The sequence below is a fragment of the Amblyomma maculatum genome, chromosome 2 (genome assembly GCF_055883805.1).
Source record: "Amblyomma maculatum isolate TAMU_Amacu chromosome 2, ASM5588380v1, whole genome shotgun sequence".
NCBI classification, from domain to species: domain Eukaryota; kingdom Metazoa; phylum Arthropoda; class Arachnida; order Ixodida; family Ixodidae; genus Amblyomma; species Amblyomma maculatum.
In genome coordinates, this window is record NC_139345.1 from 61,118,455 (window position 1) to 61,142,385 (window position 23,931).

The following is a 23,931-nucleotide window of genomic DNA, read 5'->3' on the forward strand; positions in this document are numbered from 1 at the left end:
AAAAATGCTTTTATGCGGAAGTGACCTTGTAAGTGTATATATAAAGTTATTTTATTATTATTTTGTTATTTTTTATTATTATTAGTTTCATTTTGACAGTTTGGAGAAAAAATTTTTAAGTAGTATCGACAGATACTGAACAGCTAGGCTACAATAGCAACAAGCCATACTCAGCAGGTGGAGCACGCTGAATGCATTGAAACAATGAAAATTTTCTTCCTTAAAAAATTGAGACCACTTGAGACTCCTCCAGAGGAAATGTGATAGCATTCGTGTTCTCAGTTGCATTTCCTTGGTATGTTTGAATAACCTCCATTGCTGCATTCGTCAACAGGAGCCATACTCTGTGACTGGCCCTCCTTAGTCACATGACCTGTATGAGGTTATCACTGTCTCTACCAATCAAGGAATTATGAAATATTTTTTAAAGGCAAAAGCCTGTATCAGCTCAAGAGTGTCCATCCGTGCGTGCATCTTCAAGAAGTGTCACACTTCGCGAGATTCCGAGAGATATCACGAGACTTGCCAGGGTCCAATGACATCATCACCAGGTGACATCATCGGCCGTGACCGGACGTGATGTCATGACTGCATGTGATGCCATCATGATGTCACATCCAGTCATGTCTAATAACTAAAACTGACGTCATTATGACATCACATCCGATCATGACCGATGACTTCAATAGGAAATTCACACATATATGAAGCTGACCCCGCCGGGCGTCCAATCCAGCATCTGTGCTATGCCTTTCATTTGGCGCTTCCTCGAACGCCGCATGAAACAGCACACAGAAGCAGACACAGTAAAGCAGGTGTCAGCGGCATTTCAAACTGGTTTACAGGAAAGAAAAGGCACAGTATCTGTCATACTTCTCCATGAACACCTCAGCCGCACCGTAAGGGAAGGGAGGAAGGGCACTAAAAACTCAAATACTGCCACTCAATAAAGGCTTTTGCCTCATTGCACTTTAATGGTCCAAAGTACCCCCTAGAACATTTTAAATTTCTCTCCTGTGAGTGGTACCCTCCAATTGACCTTCTGGTTGCGTGAACTCTGTGATGTTATTACACTCTCGACCAATTAGGAAGTATAGTTATTGATAGCGGTGGGGGTTTCGGCATCACAGGAACTGTAATATTCCCATTAATATTTTACTCCAATTACTCATTCTACCCTGAAGCAGTTACTAATTGTAAAATTTAACAGTGAGCAATGGTTAACTGATTTACTAACCAGCAATTAAAATTACTGCAAGGTGAAAGAAAAAGAAAAGCTTTCTTCAATTCAGTTCAGTTCATTCGTGCAGTCGTGTCCGACTCTTCTAGGCTTCTTCATCTAACACACCTAATAAAAAGACTGACAATTACAAATGACAATCAAGCCAGTTTTCACTGAAACATTTATTGTACCGCATGTCAAGTGGTACCTACTAAAAAGCCTCATAGTGTAGGCAAGCCTTGCAAATCTACCAACTGACTCCTTCAGTTCGGTCCACCACCACGGCTATGTCTTCATACCACGTCTTCCACCTACTTTTTCCCAACACTAGGGCAGCCTGTAACCAATCTTGTCCAGGGAGGGAGGCAATGTCGCCACCCAACAACAGTAGGAAAGAGGGGCTTTGAGCTCACCCCTTGAATGGGTCCAGGGCAATGCCACGGGGTTTGCTCAGTCCAACGTCGATCACTGTGATGCACACAGAGAGCGACGCATTGCACAAAAATATGGTCTCCCGTACATCATCCAGGAAGTACCAGTTGCCGGACACCCAGTCCAGGGCCATTTGGTTGACAGCTGGAAAACCGGAGAAGAAAGCACACAACTCTGTGTAACCACAGTGGCAAGATTTGTCCAACCACTGAAAACGATCGCAAAGCTGTGCTGGTATAGCTTACCAGCCCAGTTTACCAGCACAGCTTACCGACCCCAACACTTCAGTTTCATTACTGATTATGGTTTTATGGGGTTTAATGTTCCAAAGCGATTCAGGCTATGAGAGACATTGTTCAAGGCTGGCCCAGTTGAAATTAAACAAAAAATAAGAAGGCACAATTCCTTTAAAAAACCAGAAGCCTTAGGAAAAATAATATGCGCTCATATGGCAACCTGCTATCTGCAGACTTGCAAAAAATTACAACAAACGGTAATAGTATTTGGTGACATTTTTGCATCACAGATGATTTTCTTGGGTTACAATCAAACAAACAATTTTGGGCCACTGGTATTTATTTAGTATACTTGAGGCTCAAGCAATCCATCCCCTTTTAACCCATCTGTCACTTGACCACAAAGGGGCAGGCACCTAGTGTGGAACCTCACTGACAGACTTCCTATCTTGACTAGAGAATAGCATCCTAGCCCCTTGCCTGAAACACTGAGAAATAGAAATAGGATAATATTTTGCTCACTCCTGTAGTTGTACCTAAAATATTAAATGGCATTATACTGAACCAGGGAAAATAGATTTTCATTAGCAATTTTATTTCATTCATATGTGAGGCCCCATTGCGGCAGTCACTTGACAGAATTGCTCAAAAGCCCAATTTTTCCAAAATATGAACACAGCTGTACCTACATTTTGTGAACATCTCCTTTTGTTATTACTAGGAGGTGGATAAAGAGGCTTCCCCAACCAGCTAATGAGAAAGCAATAAAAAAACACCATAGATATTTGGTTCAATTAATGAAAGGCCATGGTGCATGTTTCAATGAAAGAAGAAGAAATGGCTACTCACTTGTCAGAGAAAAAGAATCTTTCAGCTTCAAGTTCCACCGCACGTCCAGTTGCGAGACAAGGGCACACTGAAGGACAGTCTCATTCCCTTCATGGTTTATCTGCACGGTTCAAAGCACAAGCACATGACCAATGCGGCCGTCATGAACAAGAAATAACTGCACAGTTATCTGTAACGAAGCTTGAAATGCTGCTAATATGTACTAATTGGTTTTCTGCCCACCAGAAACAACATAATACCCCAGTTTCGAGGTATAATTTGGAACACTGAAATTTCCTCACCAAAAAACTTCATGGTAAAAATGAATTGCAATGAAGTCACACACTAATTACGCATTCGGCCTCAGTTAATTCGAACATACGAATAATTAAAAATAAGAGCACGGTTCTGGCCAGTGCGCTTCTGGTTGTATACAAGTCTATGGCATTGGACACTCGATTCAGACACGAGCTGGCTTGCTCCAGTTAATCAGGATTGGGGATCACAATGAGGTACGACCCACGCAAACCAGCGATCACCAAAACAGACCTCTCCAGGCTTGAAATGCACGAAACAGTGGTGCTGCAGATTTCGCGCACCTGGTATGGCAGACACGACGACAATTTGAAATTCCTCACTTCAGAAATACAGCTTTGTCTCATAGTTTCAGTTTCGGTTCCCTCTTGAAAGTTCGCACATTCTGTTAATATGAACATTTTTTTTTTTCTGTTCCTTGAAGGCCGAATTAACAAGAGTTTACTGTACTATATATATTGAATTCTTATTTCAGGATTTGATAACAAGCATCCCGAAGCAAGAAAGCTTACCCAGCAAACTGTCTTGTTCATGTGGTTGAAATCCATGGCCAAGCTTTCTTTGACTGGAACTATGCTGCTGTTTCCATCAACAGGAGAACCGTCCAGGCGAATGTGCTGAATGTTGACGGAGTTGGCAAACAGAAGTGTGGCTTCTTCACCTTCAGGAACTGAATGAAGAAAGACACACATCATCAGATGAACAAAGCACAGAATAAAAAGAAAGCAGGCTAACTTAAAATTAATTAGTTACCTGACATATTCCCTGCAAGCAACTATGGCTTAAGCAAAATAGAGTTAACCTAAAAAAAAATAATAACCAAGTGTTCACCCCTGTGAGAGTATGATTTTCAGCGATAACTGGGATGGTGAAATATGGCGACTTCAGACCGAGTGCTCGTAATTTTGGGTAAGAGTGTGGGATGTCTGTTACATGTATGCCTTTACTCTCACTTTCATGCCACAGATAAAGTAACCAGATGAAGGAAAATCACAATTAAGTAACTGTCCATGTGACGTGGGTTTGGTTGTTATTGGTCGAGAGGCAGGTCCTTAAGCATGCGTGAGGTGACCCTGCACAGTTGCTTTTCCCTCTTGCCCCAACACCGATGCTGAACAACTTTCTTTAGCTCATGCAAAACATTTCACAAAAAACTGCCAATACTCAAGCCAGTATGACGCTATGAGCAAGCAAACCTTATCATGCATATGAGCTGTCCTTTTAGGAGAAAATTCAGTATGCAAAATAACAAGAAGGAATAGAGGCAAATCAATAACACACCATTAATTCCAAAGCACTGACTGCCAACAGCCTTGTAGCCTGAAACACAGCTGCAGTTGTGCGAGCCCTTGGGACCACTGGTGCAATTCTAGTATGAATAAAAAAAAAAAAGCATAACAGTCAGAGAGACAAGTTACAACAAGCTCTGCTTTTCCCCTGTTTATGCTCAACATCGTGTCCTGCTGTAAGAAATGGCTTGTTAAACCAGCACTGCTTCTTCCGTATCCGTGCTGGAGTGATAAAAACAATGCAAAGTAGAAAATGCAAACAACCCATTTGACATCAGTTTCTTAGAGAAAAAGAAACCATCCAAAACCTCACAGTATTCACCATGCAGAAACGACCCACATGAACTGGATTCCAAGACTACGAAGTAAACTCGCAAATCATGATATAATACTAAATGTCCCTTTGGACGCAATGCACAGCTGGACGCGAAAAGGAAAAAAAAAAAATCAAACAAAATAAAAACAGATGCGTGGGTTGATCTCTGGCACGGAGAGGGGACAATAAAGGTGTGAAATGAATGACCTGGTCGCAGGTGCCAGGTATACTGCATGGGTCTGCATCAACACACAATGAAGGCATCTCCCTGTGGGGCTCCATGCCCTTCTTGCAGAAGCAGACAGGGCCCTGGGGACCTGGCTTGCAGCCATGGTCGCACGAGGCATTGGCACACTGGGTTGTCTCCGCTGCATAGCAAGAAGACAGGACAACATTCACTGACTAACAACTGCCCCTTTATCGGTGGCTAAAATGCTCAAAACAACCTTGGCATAGAAAACGCATTGAGGAATTGTTGAGGATTGCTCGAAGCATTTTTGATGCACCACTAAGAGTACTGGTTAACGTCCACATGATCTTTGTTAAAAAGCGAGAAACAGCACTGGAGCACACCACACCACTGTGCATGTCACCCGCCTTAGATAGTAAAGGCCAAGGCTGGCTGCTAATAATGATCAGGGGTAGTTAAGCTAGAGGTAAACATTCCGATTCTTTGGTCTCGTATGTATGTTTAGCCCCCTGCTTACGTGAAAGTCAATGATACCACCTCTGAGAAAAACTTAATAACTTATGCCTACCTGACTAATATGAGAGGGCAGAGTAATTAAGCTGAATGCATTAATGGTCCTTAAATTTGAAGATGAAGGGCCAAAACACATCTCTGAATGCTGCAGCAGCATTAAGGCTCGGAAGTACCAGGAAGTACTGCTAAGTTAAAATTAAAAATTATCCCCCTCCCCCCCTCCCCCCACACTCCTGTCCCTCCCCGCCTCTGTATGACTGTGTTTGGGTGAATGCTAATGATTAATTCCCCCTTCTTACTCAATCCATCCTGCCATAACCACGAATTTTAGCCAAAATGAGAAAATTCCGTGCACGCTCCACTGACTGCTGCCTTTGTGTATTGGGCCTACTTAAGAATGGGAATTATGAACAATAAAATAAATACTGAAGTGCGGCCCTTAGTAGAGTGCACAGAGTAAGAATTAATGCTTTGATGGGCGAGCGAAGTTCTCAACTAATTCTCCAGCCCTTGTCAAATTTAGTGTACGCCTACAGCCTGGTTTTGAAATGCCACTCACAGCAGAAGGGGCCTTCATCAGAGAAATCAGGGCAGTCGTTGTGGCCATCACAAAGCACAGCAATTCTCCGACACGTGATACCGTCATGGCATCGAAAGTAGTTTTGTGGGCAGCTGTTCCCCAGATGACCTGATAAGAAAATAATGGAAAGAACATAAGTGCATTAAGTACAACTGAAAGAAATAAAGCACAGCCTCACCTGTTATAAACAGGAAGAAAAGCTTTGAACAAACCCTGTGCAGAGGCAATGTACACATGGTGTTATCTAACTTCGGTAGACTCCCTTTAGAACGAGTGAGACGGAACTCTTTAGTAGGCCCTTCCAAAGGCCAATATTTTCGGAAATGCTAAAGAGCACCTTTTGGCTGTTGCATGTCTTAGCCTTTCTACAACCATATTTTTTTTCTTCTGAACTGAAGAGAAAATCTGCACTGCGTTTCATTAACTAATACAATTCTATTAACTAACATGCAGATGTTAAACGGAGCATGTTGGCCCCATTTTCTTTTCTTCTGCACAGTGCTTATGAAAGACAAAAAGCAGGGTTAAGGAGCAGTCTAACAGAGCAAAGCAGAGCCAATCTTACACTAAAAAATCTCAATTAGCTGTACAGCATACACATGCTATACTGTGTAATTATGATAAGAAAATATAAATTGGCAGCAATAAGACAAGCCTAAAAGCATGTCAAAATTTCAACAAGGCAAATAGCTGTAAGTCTCAAATGCCTTGTGACCGTTCTTCTGAAAGCTCTTCAGTGTTAAGAGAATGCATTGTTTTGCTTTCACTTCATTGTCACTGGCATCATTATTTAGGAGATGAATAAAAACATGACATCCCTACGGTTAGTAAAAAAAAATTAAAGTCTCTTGGTCTACTACCTGCAGGAATGATGCATGCTATACAAGAAGGTAGCCATAAACCAAAAAAAGTTAGATCCAATTCAATAAAACTTTGCTTAAAGTGATGTCAAGACAAGCGACTCTAGACTAATTTGTGCAAGTCACTATAAAACTAGAATACTAAAACGAATTCTTTGAACAACTTCCCCATCTTTTTTCCAGTAAATTCAGCGTCCTAGAAAAATGTGCTCTTTAGTTAAGCAATAGAGAATAAGTAGACCATGCACTCATGATGAGCATGCAAAAAAAAAAAAAATCTTTCTAGACTGCTTGGTGCCACCCTCACAGATGCAACAAGATCAGCATGGGAACCGTAGGCTGAGGTGCTAAGCTAGTTCCACTCATAAAATTGGCCCTAATATGCAAAACCTACTCAATGTGTCACCAGAAACAAGCCACTTACAGCGCCGTGCATCTTCATCTGATGTATCTGGAATGAGGTCTTCCGTGAAGCCACAATCTGACTCTCGGTCGCAGACAAAACCCTTCGGAATGCATCGTCTGGTCAGCGCACACTGGAACTGCCCTGACGCGCATGTGCTGGGGGCTGAACCAGCAAGCAAAAATAACAATCATAAACAAAGGCTAGCAAGACAAAAACACATGCGTGCACACGCGCGCACACACACAAACACACACGCACACACACACACAGGCACACATGCTCACATGTGGGCCAGCAGTCACCCTCCATACCATATAAAACACAACTGACTCATCAAACAGCTCTCAGGTAATGAAAAAGACAATTTTCTACGTAACAGTTGCCCTGGTCTGATCAGTTTTGCGACACCCGATGGACACATTGGGTGTAATCTGAAAGAATTCTTGCAAGAAGCCAGGACAAATAAAACATCATTCTTTAACATTTGCGAGTGCAATAATTCATAATAAAGAATATTCTTTCCACTTATCAGAGATGACACGCACATGTTCCACTCAAACGTAGGACAGCTCTGCAGCAATAGCCTTTACCACTGGACTAGCCTTTAAGTAACTTGTATAGGTAGGCTGATTTTGTAGCTTGCCAAGTAAGCTTGTCAGATTTGGTACAACAGAGTCAATACAATGACAATGGATTGAGGAAGACAAAATTAGAAATGCATTTAAAGTACCATACACTGAGCAAAAATCCTTTTTCCAAAACTGCATTAACATGCTACAACAGCTGGGAGTTTGTAACCATCAAATTTTGACGTGTGCACCATTCCTAGTCTTGAGGAGCATAACATTAATACTTACCCAAAGGGCATTTGAGTCCTGTGATACAGTAACTTCACTGATTACAAATACTTTTTGCTTAGATTAAGTTAAAAGTCATCATATGCGTCATTACCTTTCATGTCCCAGTCACAGCATAAAGCAGACAACTGCACTGTAACATACAAAACTAATGTCTATGACAGAGTTCGGGATTATTGCTGTGTGGACCAAAATCTTCAAAAACGAATGTAACACATTAAAATAAACTTTCTGTGTAGCAGAGATATCTGCACGAAATGTCTGCATTATATGAATTTTTAATTCATATAATACACAAAGGTGCTGGAAGAAGTGTTGTCTACCATTTATCAACCTCAGTTCAAAATCAAAGTATGCAAGATAAGCTGTATTTCAGAACAGGCAAGATTCCTGCTTAACCATACACAATTGTGCCTTTCAGGATGTACAGAAGTGGCCAAAAGAGGGTTGAAATACGAGTTACAAGCAATCAAGCCTCAAGTGAGGCAGGGCTCTAGGGTGTTGGAGGTTTGCCAACTGTTATCAGCATGTGGCCAGGCTGACTACATCGGTGGAAGCAGTCTTGCACAAATTGTTTTCATATGTGAAAAGCATTTAAACCGACACAAGGGAGAAAATTGAAGATATGCACTCCAACATCATTCCACTTTCAGCAGGCTGACCTCACTAGTAGAGCGGCCATCATCTGCCTCATCTGTATATTGTGCACAAAATAGTAGCCGACTGTCTTTAAAACAAAGGAAAGTTAGACATGGAAAGTAATTGAGCTAACTAAGCAATCACTGTATGTATATATGACAAGCCCAAGCCCAGCATGCAACAACAGAATAGTGTGCACTATACCGTGCAGTCAGCACCACCTGAGGGACAGTGATATCGGCTACATATAGAAGTATTTATCTTTGACTTAAGTAAGGCTTATAGCACATATAAGGCACAAGATGTACAAGTTTTCAACAGTTAAATTATTCTTGAAAGGAAGCAAAAAGGAAGCTAACACTCATTGGGTTGACACAGTCCGTTCTTAAATCCTGCAAAATGCTTTCCAATTATGGAGGAGACCAGTAGTCACTGTGCATGGTGCAGCAGCATGTGCCACTAAGAATGCGATCTTTTTAGAATGAAAAATATAAAATGAACAGGGGATGAAACTAACTTAAAAATTAAATAACGACCTCATTTCAAAGCCAAAAGCAGTTTCACTCAGTGCCAGCAAACAGGCAGGAAGATGACACACAGGAAGATGACGAACAACTTAGTCGTCTCTTCCCGCTTTATCAGTAGCTAGGATAAGGGTCCTGCTATGTGGGGGCAAGACCAAGGTGGCTGTTTTGCTAAGCATAAACATGTCGGTAGAAATACAGTTGATCCTGTATTTCTGGTTACTCGCTTTTGGTTCCAAAATAGCAGCAGTGCTTAAAGGTTAGCTGCACAACACATATTGTTCAGCACACAAGCTTGCAATTTGTATGATGAACCTGTGAAAATAAACCCCACAGACGAATTTTTGGGCATGGAAAGTGCACAGTAATGTTTTCTGAAACCTTGATAGAATGATAACATACATGACCATATGTGTAGTTCGTGGCAAGAAGAAAAAAGAAAACCTGTGCAAATTGAGGTAAAAATCGTCAACTGCAGATGGGAAGTCACATGCGTGCGATTTCCAAGACCACAAATCCCGGCCCCAGCGGCCACTTTTCGATGGAGGCGAAAAGCAAGGCGCCCGTGTGCTGTGCAAAATCAGTGCACGTTAAAGAACCCCAGGTGGTCAAAATTTCCGGAGTCCTCCACTACGGCGTCTCTCATAGCCTGAGTCGCTTTGGGACGTTAAACCCCACAAACCACAAATACTGAAATATGTATATGCCTTCTAATTGTTGTGCAAATTTAAAAGCTGTCCCTTATGTTTCCCGCTATAATTACAGAACAAAGAAGCATAGCAAAGAAGGCAGCGTCCCACACAAAAAAAAAGAATGTTGAAGTAAAGAGGATCCTTAGCACTATGTGCAGAGGAGACGAGGTTTTACGGCTGCAATAATTGGGAAGGTGAACCAAGTTCAAAACAGATGTACAGTACATTCTGCAAAATCCATCAGGAGAGCTTACAGCTCAGCACAGGTGGTAATAATGAGTATATTTGGCAGAAGAAGCTCCCATGCCCTCAATAAAGTGCTATGAAGCAATAAAATTCATGGTTGACAACATTGACTCACCACAATCCTCAGGCTCATCTGAGCCATCTGCACAATCTGGAGAGTAGTCGCACTTCCACTGCTTTGGTATGCAGCCTTGCCCATCGGCACAGGCAAACTGAGTATCCGGGCATTTCACTGCAGGCAGCAGAGAAAGCAAAGCACGCACAGGCCTCCTCACTTGTGATTCAAGCCTGAGAAAAGCGGCTTCCATTGATGAAGCAAATTTTGATAGGGAACACAATTTGCGTGCTCAATAACATGTAAGCCCTACACAGCTCACTACAGCTTCTATCTTGATCATTGCTGTTTACAACAAAGTCTCATCTTGCCGTTTTGATACACTGTTTGCTTCTTTGCTGTCTGCAATGGGCCAGAATGTGACCCCTACAGTAGTTTAATTTGTATTTGGCTTCAGCCACTTCTACATATAATTTCAGCTGAATGGCCTTTGCATGCATAATTTTTTTTTTTTTTACATACTGCACTGTGTTACGTGACAATATGCCATATTATTCTAAAAAATGTTCCAACCTTCAGTTAAATTTTCATATGTCATAGGCAAGGGGGGAAGAGAAACTGATGCATGTAATTACGCACCTGGTAATCACTTCTTGATAAGCAAAATGATGCCAAATTAGGAATAACCATGCAGATGCACTACTACCCATTTCCTATTCTTCAATAAACCCATCTACCTTGTTAAACAAGGCTAAAAGAGAGACCTTGTTTTATTGGATACACAAGTTGTCACAGCTTTGAGGGAAATTTTTTACAACTCTTGTACGTGTTACAGAAATGCCTACTCATCAATCTAAAAAATAACTTACCAGACCGCCCCTCCCCCAATTCCGTATTTCTGGCTTGTTCATATCAGCGTGGCCTACTTTTCAGCCTTCTGTTTCCGAATGGAGGAAGTTTCCACCACATAGCCTTGTGTTATCAAATCATCTGACAAGTTGCTTTTGCTGTGTAAGACAACAATTGCATGCTCAAGAAATCATGAAACTAAGGCCGATTGTAATGTTTTTAATGTCACCAAAGAGTTGAACAGGGCTTCACTGCTGTCAAATAGTCCATTTAACTAGGAACGTAAATGACAAACGCATAAGTGATATTCCGAACTATTAAGCAGTAGAGGTTACCACCCTCTACAAACCATTGGGACCATTGGAATGTCTGTGTAATACTTTCAGGAAAGGGTCTATCAAAGCACATGCATCGGTTGCGTGCTTTCCATGTAGTACTTCAGTGTAGTAGTCCGATGTGTGCGCAAGACGACGCGCGTCAAGCAGATAATCCCCGGGCTATCGATCGACTCCGGCTCTATAAATCATTTTCTTGGCATCACGAAGAACAGCGGTCGTGGATACAAAAATAAGGGCGACAGCAAAGCACACTGAGCACTGCGATCGATGTTTGCTCGCAATCAGGCTCGTGAGAGCACGGCGCTTGCTCCCCACTTTCACGGCACGACGACCGACACTACGATTACCCACAGCGCAGACGCCTTGCATTGCACAAACGCGAATACGCCATGTCACTATGTCAGAAACTTGGCAGAAGATCGCGGCGCGAAGGACGGCGGGTTTCTCGTGCGCAGACCGCGCATACACGGCTTCCCTGCCGAGCGTAGGAGCACTTAATCTCAATCGAATGATTGGAAGAAAACACGTGAAGGGAAACGACCTCGCCAATAATAACAAGGAGCGGATACGAGACCGAACGAAGCACTGACGGCAGACGACAGCGGGGTGTTAAAGAGTGACAACCAAATAGGAGCAGCAATTCCGAGATAATCTAATGAGTCACAATTCGCGCGGGCGTTAATTATCTCCACCAAGAAACACCGCCTCGCCTACTCTCTCCCAAGCGTTGCTCCTGCCCTGCCGTGAACAGCGGACGACGCAATCGTGGGAGCCCACAAGAGTGTTTAAAGAATGCCTCACGACTGCGGGAAGCAAAAGCACCGTGATAAGACAACCAAACAGTGTACGCAAAGGGGCTCCGCCAAAATAAAAACATCGCCCTTGTGCGTTTTCATGCACTCGCGCCCGCTCTGACAGTCAGCTGCATGAGCGAGCAAGCGTCTGTTGTCTAAGTCATGGTCCTTGCAATTTTCAGCGCGCATCACGAGCCTCAAAGAAAGAAAACTCGCGAAACAAGTCAAGGCAGTACATCGCACCAACCTCGCGTCGTTTCCGTCGTCGAATCAGCTGTCAGGGCGATTGCGAACACCGTCGAGAGGATCACGGCGCTCGCCAAGGTAGTGGCAGCAGCCATCGGCGTTAGCTTGGGTATCCCAAGTGGTTGTCGCGCACAGATCACGCAGTTTTTTGAGACATGATTCCCGCGCCACCTTCACGAACACACCACGAGCGTACAACCAGTATGCCACGCGTGCACACGGCGCAGTAAATCACGTATCTCACAACGCCGCGGCGGAGCCCACGACACGCGAGCGACACACCACAAGCAGCAAAAGTTGCTCTGGAGGTGCTCTGGAGAGCGCTAGCAGCGCTAGGCCTAAATCTGTTAAAAAACGCCGCGCTCTGCAGCGCCAGCCATCGCTGAAACAAACAACCAAGTAACGTGCTCGACGTAGCAGCTCGTCACGCGGTCTCCACGAACTGCCGTAGCAGACGACTGCGTGATGATGAACTGATAAAGAGCACGGCCATGGTAAATTTCTGGGTAAGGCACCCAAACTTCGGCCTAAAATCAGAGCATGATTTACAGTGGAGACAGGGTGGATCCCGGAAATTCACTGTCCTAGATCACCCCCTCATTAGCGCTCGGAAATTGATGCGTGCGTATATCAGTCATCCGTGTGACATGTAACCTTGAAGAGACTCGTGCACCCCGCCGAGGACGCTAGCTCAACTCTCTTCTGTGAATTGGCGCCGGCTAATTGCTTTGCTTGAAGTCGCGCGCCGCGTCAAAGGCATGGCTGCAATGCCAGTGCGCGCTGTGCGGGATTGCGTGTTGGAAGCAGTGCCTAAATTCTGGCTCCATCAGAGGGGGGTCTCTACAGTTTCCAGCCCAGGTGGAAAGGGAAATAAAGAGGGAGAGAGAAAGCGGCTGGTGGCCTGCTTGATCGTTTTATAGAAATGGGAGAAATTATTTTCCTCCATCACGGGTTATAGAAGATATTGCAGCAGGACTTTTTGACGGGTTAGTTGGTACATGATCTTGATTTTTATAGCGCTGAAGAAACACCACAGTTTCTTCCTGTGGTGTCTTTCTTCCTGCTTCTTCAGCGATATAAAAATCAAGAAGATATATATGTTAATGGTTACTAAATCTCTCTGCCAAATTACCGAAACAGAGAAAGGTTCTAACCAATGAGAGGATTAAAACATATGTCCATATACCTTCGAACACGGGGGGTCTCTGACACCCCGAGATATCCCCCTGACTTTCCCTGGTTGCAAGCATTTGTTTGCTTTCGTCACAAGGAGCGAATTTGCGACTATGCAGTTTATATGTTAATTTATTCTCACATTCATAGTTTTGGTAGCCTGTCAGTTCGAAATCGATTCAAGCTAGCGCACGTTTTCGCTATGTGAGAGTCGTTCGTTATAGCGAAAAAATCTGAGTGGACAGTTCGCACATAACAATAAATAAGATGGCGGCGCACACGTATAGTTCTGTTTTGCGCGTGCGAGAATTTATACCGTAAATCGATCACCGTTACTTTTCGGAATACAAGCGCGATTCTAGTTATTCGCGACAGTTCATTGTTAATGTACATGTTACAGCGGTATACTGTATTATTATGTCGACCAATCGTGACCAACACTGTTCGTGGTTGCAATATGACTCAAACCACCCCAGGCTCCCAACCCATGCATGTCGGGCCCAGCTGTAAAGGCATGGGCGGAAGTGGCTTATTATGACGAAAGGCCAGCGGCATCGAGTTTAGCTATTTCGAGAGCATGTGGCTGGCTGCCAAGTGGCCGCGACCGAACCCTTATGAAGAAAACAACAAGCGATGATCGCTTGCAGTGACTACACACACAACGCCCCTTGTTAAGTTGCACTCCCGTAAATTACCGTTCCTGAGGAGGCATTCGCAGGGTCGTTATAGACTAAACATGCATGAGGGCTCACAACACACGATCGAAAAAGGAAAAAATGGCGCGCAAGCTCGCATGAGACGAATCAGCAATCCGATTATAATTGAAAGCATTTCACATTCCTCTCCACGAGCTGGTGACCCCGTCTGCATCTATTAAACCTCATATCATTTCACGATTTAACCCACCACTTCCGCCTTGAACGAAGGAAGTTTCCGCCCCGCACAAGCGTCTTAATAAATAACATGAAATTACCTGGAGGAGACTCCAAACAAACTCCTTTCCAAACCCGGTAGTTCTGCCACATATTTTCCCCAGCCAATTTTCTCCTGACTGCACACTGTGCGATGAGAGAGCTACCCTCAACCATATACTTTGGGGATGCAAGGAGGACCCCCACCTCCAGAATTAGGAGAAATCCTGCATCCAGATGACTGGGAGGCAGCTCGGATTCGTGTATACAAGATCGGATCCTCAAGCGCGCCTACGAGGTCTCTAGGCTTGACCTGCTGGCCATCTCGTAGGGTAATGTAACTCGGTCCTATATAACTATCCGGCTTAATAAAGGTTTCTTCTCTCTTTCTCTGCATCTGTTAAACTACTCGATCTGTACCAGTATCAGAGAAGCGTGCATGGTAATTGTCATGTCCGTGCCAAATTCCATGGACGCGCATCCAAGGTGTGGTTTTTGCACTCACTAATTCCACACACGCACTAGAATTTCATAAGACAGAATTATTGGAGCACTGGTTCGGCAGTGAAACCTCTCCATGCATACAGCATGTCTTAATTCTAAACGACAGATGCCACTACAAGTTAAGTTAAATTGGTTCACAGGAAGGGAAAGGCGCAGTAACTGTCACACTTGCTCTGTGGACACCCGAACCGCGCCGTTAGGGGAAGGTGGGAATGAAAGTGGAAAGAGAGAAGGAGGAGCCGTAGTGGAGGGCTACGGAGTAATTTCGACCACCTGGGGATCTTTAACGTGCGCTGACATCGCACAGCACACGGACGCCACTTCGTTTCGCCTCCATCGAAACGCAGCCGCCGCGGTCGGGTTCGAACCCGGGAGCTCCGGCACAGTAGTCGGGCGTCTTACCACTGCACCTCCCCGGCGGGGCCCACTACAAGCACGTCGATTTTAGGGAGCGCGGGCGTCGCGGCGCAACATATGTAGGCTCCCTAGTCGTTCTGGATTCGAAACGATATTAGCAATATTAATGGCCGTGAGCAAAGCGCAACTATAAGTTGATAATGACCGCTGCGCATTCGATATGTACGAGTTTAAAAATACACGAATGCTAGCGGTTTAGATAACTTTGCAGTGAAAACGCAAGCTTTCGTACTTGCGTTGCCATTCTATTCGCAATCCACGATTTACCCGGGAAAAGAATGCGAACGCTTGAGGGCCGCAATTATCATTAACGCATACACAGAGCCTTCAAAACCACCGAGTTCACTGCTTTGGTTGAAGTCCGGAAGTCAAAATTCGGTTTTTTTATTTAAATGGCCCATGAAAAAGCTATCTACTAAAACTAGTACACGTTCAATCCTCTACGCAATGGAAAAAATTTTAAGCTAGCTTCATTAGCACCGAACATATCGGTTACCTACCCCCCCCCCCCCTTTCCCCCTCAATCTCCTCAATGTAGCGCGCCGCTGGTACTGAGGCACCCTATCCTACCACGTCCCGTCTCGCCCTTATCACTGGAACCTCCAATGTGCGGGCGCGCCCAGCAAGAACCGATGACGGCAACCGGGAGGCGTAGCCCTAATCGGCTGCGAGTGGTTGCCAGAAATGCTTTCAGAAAATAATTCGTAAATTATAGGGGCCAAGCAAACCTTTTAAATTTTACTCAAATACTTCAAAGGCTAGTTTTACAGCAGAGGAAAAAATGACCCATAAAACTAACAGGTTTGCCCACAACAGAATAACAAGACGCACACAGTGTTCATACTGCAATAATCATTTCTGCCAATGGCTGGCATACATGGAAGGCCAAGCCTAGACCAGCATGTTCAAACAATGGAAACTACCAGCTTTCATGAATAGTTCACATACCTTTGTGGCCATCACTTCTCTGGCGAATGTTTCTAGTTAGTCACCTCTATTAGCAAACTCAAAACCAATTATAGTAAGCTGCAAACATCAGTACAAGCATACTTTGAGGATGAAACCTGCTTAGTGAATGCAGAGCCCCTGGAAACAAGACAGAGAAGCTGAGCCTTTGGTCCTTTTTATTTCACAAAAAAAAAAAAAAAAAAGAAAAAAAAAGAAAAAGCTGACACGGATACATGATGGTGCATGCTCTCGTTAAATAACCGCTGACCAACAAAGCTGATGGAAAGCTTATTCCTTCATAGACTCCTCTGTGGGAGCAGCCCGGGCTGGTGTCTGGTCACCGTCTCCCTTGTCCTTTTTCTTGGAACCAGAGACAATGTCGTCGATCCTTAGCAAGAGGATGGCAGTCTGTAAGGGGTTAAAAGTATACAAGTCAGCAGCCATTTTTTTAAAGCTGGAAAGGTGAAATAAACGGCAAAGAACTAGTGGTGTGTACACACCAAATTTTAAGCTGTAAACTGAATGACATATTTTAAAATAGTTTCAAGCAATAATGCAGGTTTGTTAAAATGACAACACCTTTTCACAAAATGAAGCAATGAAAAGAAACAAATGTATTGAACACAAATTGTATTTTACTTAACACCAGCATATTTAATTATACCCCTGAGGCTATACAGGCATGGAGGGGGCAGGGAAAGGGAGAGCCACTCATTCAGTACTATGGTGGCCAGTACAGTAGTAAAGCCCTGGATGATACGTTCCCAGATATGAATTTAGGGATACAACACGCAGAAAATTCGAACATCCCTGGTCGCCGTACATCTTTGTCGTAGAGTGATCGAAGACGGTACATGCACTCGATACCGGCTTCCTTTTCGACCGCGCAGCGGCAGCTTTGCGGACTGCCGATGGTGCATCGGGTTTTATGCAAGGCGTTACAGTGCGCGCACTTTTATGCCAATCAATTCTACGAACGAACAAGCTCACTGATGCAATACGCGCGAGGTGCTGTAACTGGCGAGTGTCACTTGGAAATGCAATTCCAAGTGCACAAAAATTTTGTAATACTTTTTTTCTTATTTAAATGTATTTTTTTAACCTATAAAAATTGTATGACCAACTCGGCCCAACAACGTGCACTCTTAAATTTTGTAATACGTCAAACTTGGATATATCGAACTCGAAGGGGATCGCAAAGTTGTTCTACATATCAATAATTAGACATATAAAATTATACCAGCAGATGAGTTTTTAAACCAGAAGCGCGAATAAATACGATCCGCCACCGTGACCCTCTACCGCGCGCAGGCGGTGAGCATGCACTGATTGGTCCAGACGCATGCCGCAACTTGCCGCGACGGAACGTCTCCCCGAAGAAGCGCCGACGCTTTACCGCAACCAACACAACAACGTGCATCTACATCTGACACATTAGAAACTATGCTCATGAGTGAGTAGTTCCACTCTTCCTAAAAGGTGGCGCCACTAAGATGGCAGGTAGAAACTGAGCGCTGGAAGGAGGCCATGGAGGGAAAGTACACACTTAAGCTCTGCAGAGAACACAAACAAGAGGTTTGTGCGGAACCCTTCTATGACAATGATATCTCTAGCAGCCTCCTCTTTGAGGCACAAGCCAGAGTCCTCCGAACTCTGGTCTATCGCCAGCGCTACAAAGCTGGTGTGCGAAGTACGGTGTGCAGAGTGTGGCGCCACTAAGACGGCAGGTAGAAACTGAGCGCTGGAAGGAGGCCATGGAGGGAAAGTACACACTTAAGCTCTGCAGAGAACACAAACAAGAGGTTTGTGCGGAACCCTTCTATGACAATGATATCTCTAGCAGCCTCCTCTTTGAGGCACAAGCCAGAGTCCTCCGAACTCTGGTCTATCGCCAGCGCTACGAAGCTGGTGTGCGAAGTACGGTGTGCAGAGTGTGCGCAGTGAGCGAGGAGACAATCGACCACCTGGTTCTCGACTGTGCGGCCCTAACACCAGCGCCGAGCCGACAAAGGGCACTACACTCCCACAGGCGCTTGGCTTCAGTATATGTGACACTTCCGATAGTGAAGGAAAGAAGCCAACAGTCGGCCAGGCCAAGGAAAGCGTTGGAGATGGTCCTTTTATGTCTTTTTTTTTTAATGTTTGCTTAGATAATCACAGAAATTAGTAATGTAATCTGTTTAGGGGAAAGATAATTAAACGCAAAGTAGAAGAAAAAAACGTGCCGATGGTGGGAACCGAACCCACGACCTCCGAATATCGCGTCCGATGCTCTTCCAACTGAGCTACATCGGCCGCTGTCCCCCCTGCTACTTGCTTGGGTATTTGTGTTGTCTGTATACGAACCTTGAGAGTGTTCACCAGCGCCACCCTCAGCCATAGCAGCGGACGTAGAACGTCCTTTGTTACCGCCAGCGTCACGTAGAACGAGATCAAGAGCGAGGGCGAACGCTGTGCTAGAACCCTCTTACGCTACCTATGGCTTCAAGACTGCCAGAACCGAGACCCCCGTAAGCTACAAGCAGATCAATTAAGGGGAAATGAGGGTGCTCGTTATACTACATGAAGGAAAGAAGCCAACAGTTGGCCAGGCCAAGGAAAGCGTTGGGGATGGTCCTTTTATGTCTTTTTTTTTTTGTAATGTTTGCTTAGATAATCACAGAAATTAGTAATGTAATCTGTTTAGGGGAAAGATAATTAAACGCAAAGTAGAAGAAAAAACAACGTGCCGATGGTGGGAACCGAACCCACGACCTCCAAATATCGCGTCCGGTGCTCTTCCAACTGAGCTACATCGGCCGCTGTCCCCCCTGCTACTTGCTTGGGTATTTGTGTTGTCTGTATACGAACCTTGAGAGTGTTCACCAGCGCCACCCGCAGCCATAGCAGCGGACGTAGAACGTCCTTTGTTACCGCCAGCATCACGTAGAACGTGATCAAGAGCGAGGGCGAACGCTGTGCTAGAACCCTCTTACCTCTCTCTCCTCCGATAGTGCAAGTCAATTCAAAGAGGTGGCCAAGACCAAGAACCGCCTGAGAGAGTGGTAGAAGCTAGTGCGACCAAAATAGTAGCTGAAAATGTTAACGTGTATCTATGCACTTGTACTTACAAGTACATGATAATGATGATGTACTTGCAAGTACATCATTATCATCATTAGCCTGACTATACCCACTTCGCCCTGCAGTGAGTATAGTCAGGCTGATGACGATGATGATGATGTACGTGTAAGTGTTTGTGTGCAGTAGGTGAAAGTGAGCCAGGCCAGGATATTGTTCCTCTAACCCAACCCAACCCAACCGTCCGCTCGTCATAGTCACTCATAATAGGCCGCCATTTTGGCCTTTGGAACGCATCAGCGCGCAGTGGGACTGCTGCTGTGCATTTTGTGTAAGATGTCAGCTGACTTTTAAACACCGCTGCTTCGATGCAGGTGTCATCTGTATTGTCGAAGTATTCTGCTGGGAAGTAGAGCTAATGACCTCGTTGTTTACTGGCGGAAGAACAGACGATGCTCTCTACATACACGTCGACGCTGTGCCTGAAGAATAGAGAAAAGCGACCGTGAATACGGGGTTGCTGTGCAGTTGTGTTTGCAATATTCGGTGTGCGGCAACGTCGCGCGCGAGTGGAGTTCACGACGTATGGCTGGAAGTGCTAAGTGTAATTCGTTCGAAGTAATATTCTCGCTGCCCGCGCTGCACAAACCGGAAACGGCAAAACAGCCCCGAATGACCTTTTTTTTAACCATGGGAATCTCCCTCTGGGGCCTTCACAACAAGACTTACCAGGTGCACTTGAAGTCTAAGCTGAAGCCTGCCGCAATGCTGGCTGCTGAAAGTGTGCTGACCTGCTGCGCTTTAGCAGTGAAGGAATTTTACAGAGAGCTCAATTTCGGAAGCCCTGGAAATATCGCGATCTGTTTTGACGGAACGTAGATAACGAGAGGGCACCGATCCCACATTGGCGTGAGCGCTGTCATAGAGCTCTTCTCAGGGTATGTGCTAGACTTTGTTGTGCTGTGCAACCACTGCCTTGGCTGCAAAAATGCACCTAAAGAGGATGACCCCCAGTACAATGCATGGCAAGTAAACCATGTATGCCAGAAAGATACCAGTTCGAAATTTGGGCAGATGGAGGTGGAAGCAGCTGTGATGCTCTTTCAACGATCCCTCGAGCGGCACAGCCTCCGCTACACCGCCATGCTCTGCGACGAGGACAGCAAACATTTTCGTGCTGTAGAAGAGGCTAAGGTGTATGGTTTTATACCTGTTGAAAAAGCAGACTGTATGAATCACGTACAGAAACGAATGGGGAGTGCCTAGCAGAACCTTGTGCAAAAGAACAAAGCAGAGCATGGTGAAAGCTTGAGTGGTAAAGGTAGACTCACTGCAGACTTTATAACCAAACTGAGCAGTTATGGCTTGAATGCATCAAGCAGTCATGGCCACATATGTGACATCGACAGACAAGTGCCCGGACCATAGCCTGTGCCCGCACGGCATCAACTCTTTGTGCAAATATAATGCTGCCGTTGCAAAGGGAGAGCAGCCAGCCAAACACCGGTACAACCTGCCCGACTACGTCAGCCAGGTACTGCTACCAGTGTACAAACGCCTTGCTGACAATGATCTACTCAGCAGATGCCAGCGAGGACAGACACAGAACGCGAATGAGGCATTGCATTCAGTGATTTGGTCGCTGATGCCCAAGACGAAGCATGCCTCGCTCATTTCTTCTGAAGCGGCTGTCGCTGAAGCAGTCAGGAGATTTAATTCTGGCACGCAAGAGGCGGCATCACGAATTCTTCAAGAGCTCCAAATGAAGACAAACCACATAACCAGCCAGAAAGCACAGGAGAAGGACTCTTGCAGAGTTACAGGCTCGGAGCGGAAGTGGGCAGCCTTGGCCTGCTTTGTCTCTGCTGCAAAGCGGCGCCATCAAGCAAAACATGATGCAAAATACTCGCCTGGGGCGTTCTAAACCTGCATTCTACTATTTTTTGCATAATTGTGCATTACGAATGCATTAAAAATGTTGTAATTTGTTTTTTGCACTTCTCTCAGCTTTGCTAATTTCTTCGCATAGCAACCTACTGACAAGCATATCTCGGCCTCTGCTCATCAGATTTTGATCACTTTTGTGTCATTTAGTAACTAAATAGCTGATAATTGCAATAAGGGTTTGAGATAGTGGCCTACATACATATTTTTTTTCTGCTAAAATTAATTCAAACTAAAACTGCAGTTCTTCAGCCATAATTTTGGCTGACCATAAGTTTTTAACCACAAGAGCCAGAAGCATGCTGTTAGGCTTGTTGCACTCCTTGATCCTTCTACAATCTAGTGATATGCAGATTATGAGCATCCATGCAGCAGTTTTCTCCGAAACACTCAAAAACTGATCTCATAAAGAACTGCATATGATTGAAAATAAATTTTTTTCTGTAAAAACTAATTTTATATTTGAGATCAGCATGCTGAAATACATGTGCCTACTAATTTTCATCTTGCTAGCTTCAAAATTAAAAATTTTTTTCTTAAAGACCCATGTTAAATTACTATTTGGCACATGTGTAGTGCAAAAGTAAGCAAACAATTAGGATGCTTAGCTTCACTTTAGAGTAGATGTGATAGCATGCGTTTATTTTACCAATTTTTTATAGCTACAACGGTCTATGGTACAATGACCAATCGCTTTCAATTTAGTTGGAGTAATATGGGAATATGGGAGAAGCCTTCCTCCTGCAGTGGGTACAATCCAGCTGCTGCTGACGACTATGATGCAATGACTCAACGCGTTTTTGTATTTACATAATGATATTCTTTTTATTTTTAAATTTTCTATTTTTTGGTTATCAATAATTAACCAATCATATATGGCTTTCGCATTAAACCCTCACCACACTTCTGATCCATTCATTATCCCTTTGATTAACCTTTAACCCCCAATTCAACTCCTGAAAAATGTGCTGAAATTACCAGTTTTTCTTTAAGCAATCATAATTTTTTTTCTTCTTGCAGTTATGAGCCTAAAGTATATATTACAGCCTCGTTTTTTTTTTTTTGTTAGAATTACCAAAGAAATTAAAAAGAAATAGCTACTCTATACAAGGCTGTTATAAAGCTGTCGCTTCAGAAACAGGCATGCAAACTATTCATCCTATTTGACAAGTGGCTACTTTGAAGCCTTACAACTCAACCTCTGTCACAGGCGAGATAACTTTGCTCTTGTTGCATTTTCGGGTGTCAAGAGAAACCAAGAGCTCACGTTTAAGCAAGTTTCCTTGCGAAAAAATTATTAGGAGCTCTTCACAAAAAACTTGCACAACATAATATGCAAGTGCTCAAAGAATCGTTTCACATAAAACTAAATTATGCCTTGCACAAACATAGTCAGCAACCAAAAATTGCGACCCCAGATTTTCGGACACGAGTGATTATTTGGACTTTTTCGTGGCACTGCGACATGCTCCAAATACTAATGTATACAAGCCCCCGACATGTCGTGACTGCTCACGTTTTTGGACCTCCATCACATTTGTCGCAATACTGCAGCCAATAGCCAAACCTCCATGTAATAAGTATAGTTGAGCGTCATTAATTCAGGCTTCAAGGGGGTCAAAAATAGGATCAAATAAAGCAAAATTCAAGACGGAAAAGAGCACAATAGAAGCGTGGCTCTTTGCAGAGTGACCCAGTAGCAGCAGTGTCCCAATGTTTCACCGCATGGATTGCGGGGACAATGTGGTGAAGCATGATGGTTCAAAAAACCCATCGGGTTCGCTATCGCATTTGGATTTCAATCTCCTATTTGCCTGTGATGTGTCGACGACAGTGCAGCCATTGAAGACCGGTCACTGCCCATCGTCTGTGTAAACATTATGCGGAGAGACTGTCAAGCATCAGAATGGGTACAAAGCTGTTGACCTCTACCTCCACCATAGTGACCACCAGAAAATTTTGCAGCAATGTTTTTTCTAAAAAATTTGATTTCGTGAGATGCCAGATTTTGGACGTTTTTGCAGTTGCTCAGAGTCCAAAAAAGTCAGCTGTTCACAGTACATGTTTTCTGAAGATTTCTTAACATACTTTGTTTCTGTAATGCCCTCTCCCTACCATGAAAATTTGGCAGCTGCTATGTTCAAAAGGAGGAGTGTGCTTTTTATAATCATTTTGTTAGCGATAAAACGACGCGGCAGAACGAACACGATACACAAGGGACACACGCTATTGTGTAGTGTTCTTTGTGTCCGTGTGTTTTTACTGCTAACAAAATGATTCCAACAAGAAATTACCAACTAGCCCAACGTGAAGTTTTTAACGAGTGTGCATTGTTACAAGAATTAGCTTGGTGAAAAGAGAAGCAGCCGTTACTCCCCAAAATCATGTTAATCATTTCAAAGGAAAGAGATTGCCAACTTGTACAAGGGTGGGCAATGGGGGGCTGTAACAACATGGCATTTTGAGACAAGGGCAATGTTAGTTATACAGTCAATCTCAGATACAAAGAACTTGAAAGAGATTGCGAAATAGCCTGTTACACCGGGT

General features: G+C 44.1%; 2 protein-coding genes across 3 annotated transcripts in view; both read right to left on the reverse strand.

Moving 5' to 3' along the window:
• LRP1 (LDL receptor protein 1) overlaps positions 1-12,970 on the reverse strand; it is a 127,814-nt gene extending 114,844 nt beyond the window's left edge. The window contains exons 1-9 of one of the 2 annotated variants that reach the window (XM_084594271.1): positions 12,429-12,970; positions 10,261-10,377; positions 7,206-7,349; positions 5,901-6,029; positions 4,846-5,006; positions 4,315-4,402; positions 3,546-3,703; positions 2,740-2,839; positions 1,636-1,798 (exon numbers count right to left, since the gene is read on the reverse strand). In XM_084594271.1, coding sequence (XP_084450397.1) covers positions 1,636-1,798; positions 2,740-2,839; positions 3,546-3,703; positions 4,315-4,402; positions 4,846-5,006; positions 5,901-6,029; positions 7,206-7,349; positions 10,261-10,377; positions 12,429-12,522 — 1,154 coding nt within the window. In that variant the 5' untranslated portion in view covers positions 12,523-12,970. The remainder of the gene's footprint in view (positions 1-1,635; positions 1,799-2,739; positions 2,840-3,545; positions 3,704-4,314; positions 4,403-4,845; positions 5,007-5,900; positions 6,030-7,205; positions 7,350-10,260; positions 10,378-12,428) is intronic. The other variant, XM_084594272.1, reaches the window with a different exon arrangement.
• Positions 12,971-16,573: 3,603 nt separating this feature from the next.
• The window catches only part of CCT3 (chaperonin containing TCP1 subunit 3), a 32,330-nt gene continuing 24,972 nt past the window's right edge, over positions 16,574-23,931 (reverse strand). Inside the window, exon 17 of the mRNA XM_084594278.1 lies at positions 16,574-16,788. Coding sequence (XP_084450404.1) covers positions 16,669-16,788 — 120 coding nt within the window. The 3' untranslated portion in view covers positions 16,574-16,668. The remainder of the gene's footprint in view (positions 16,789-23,931) is intronic.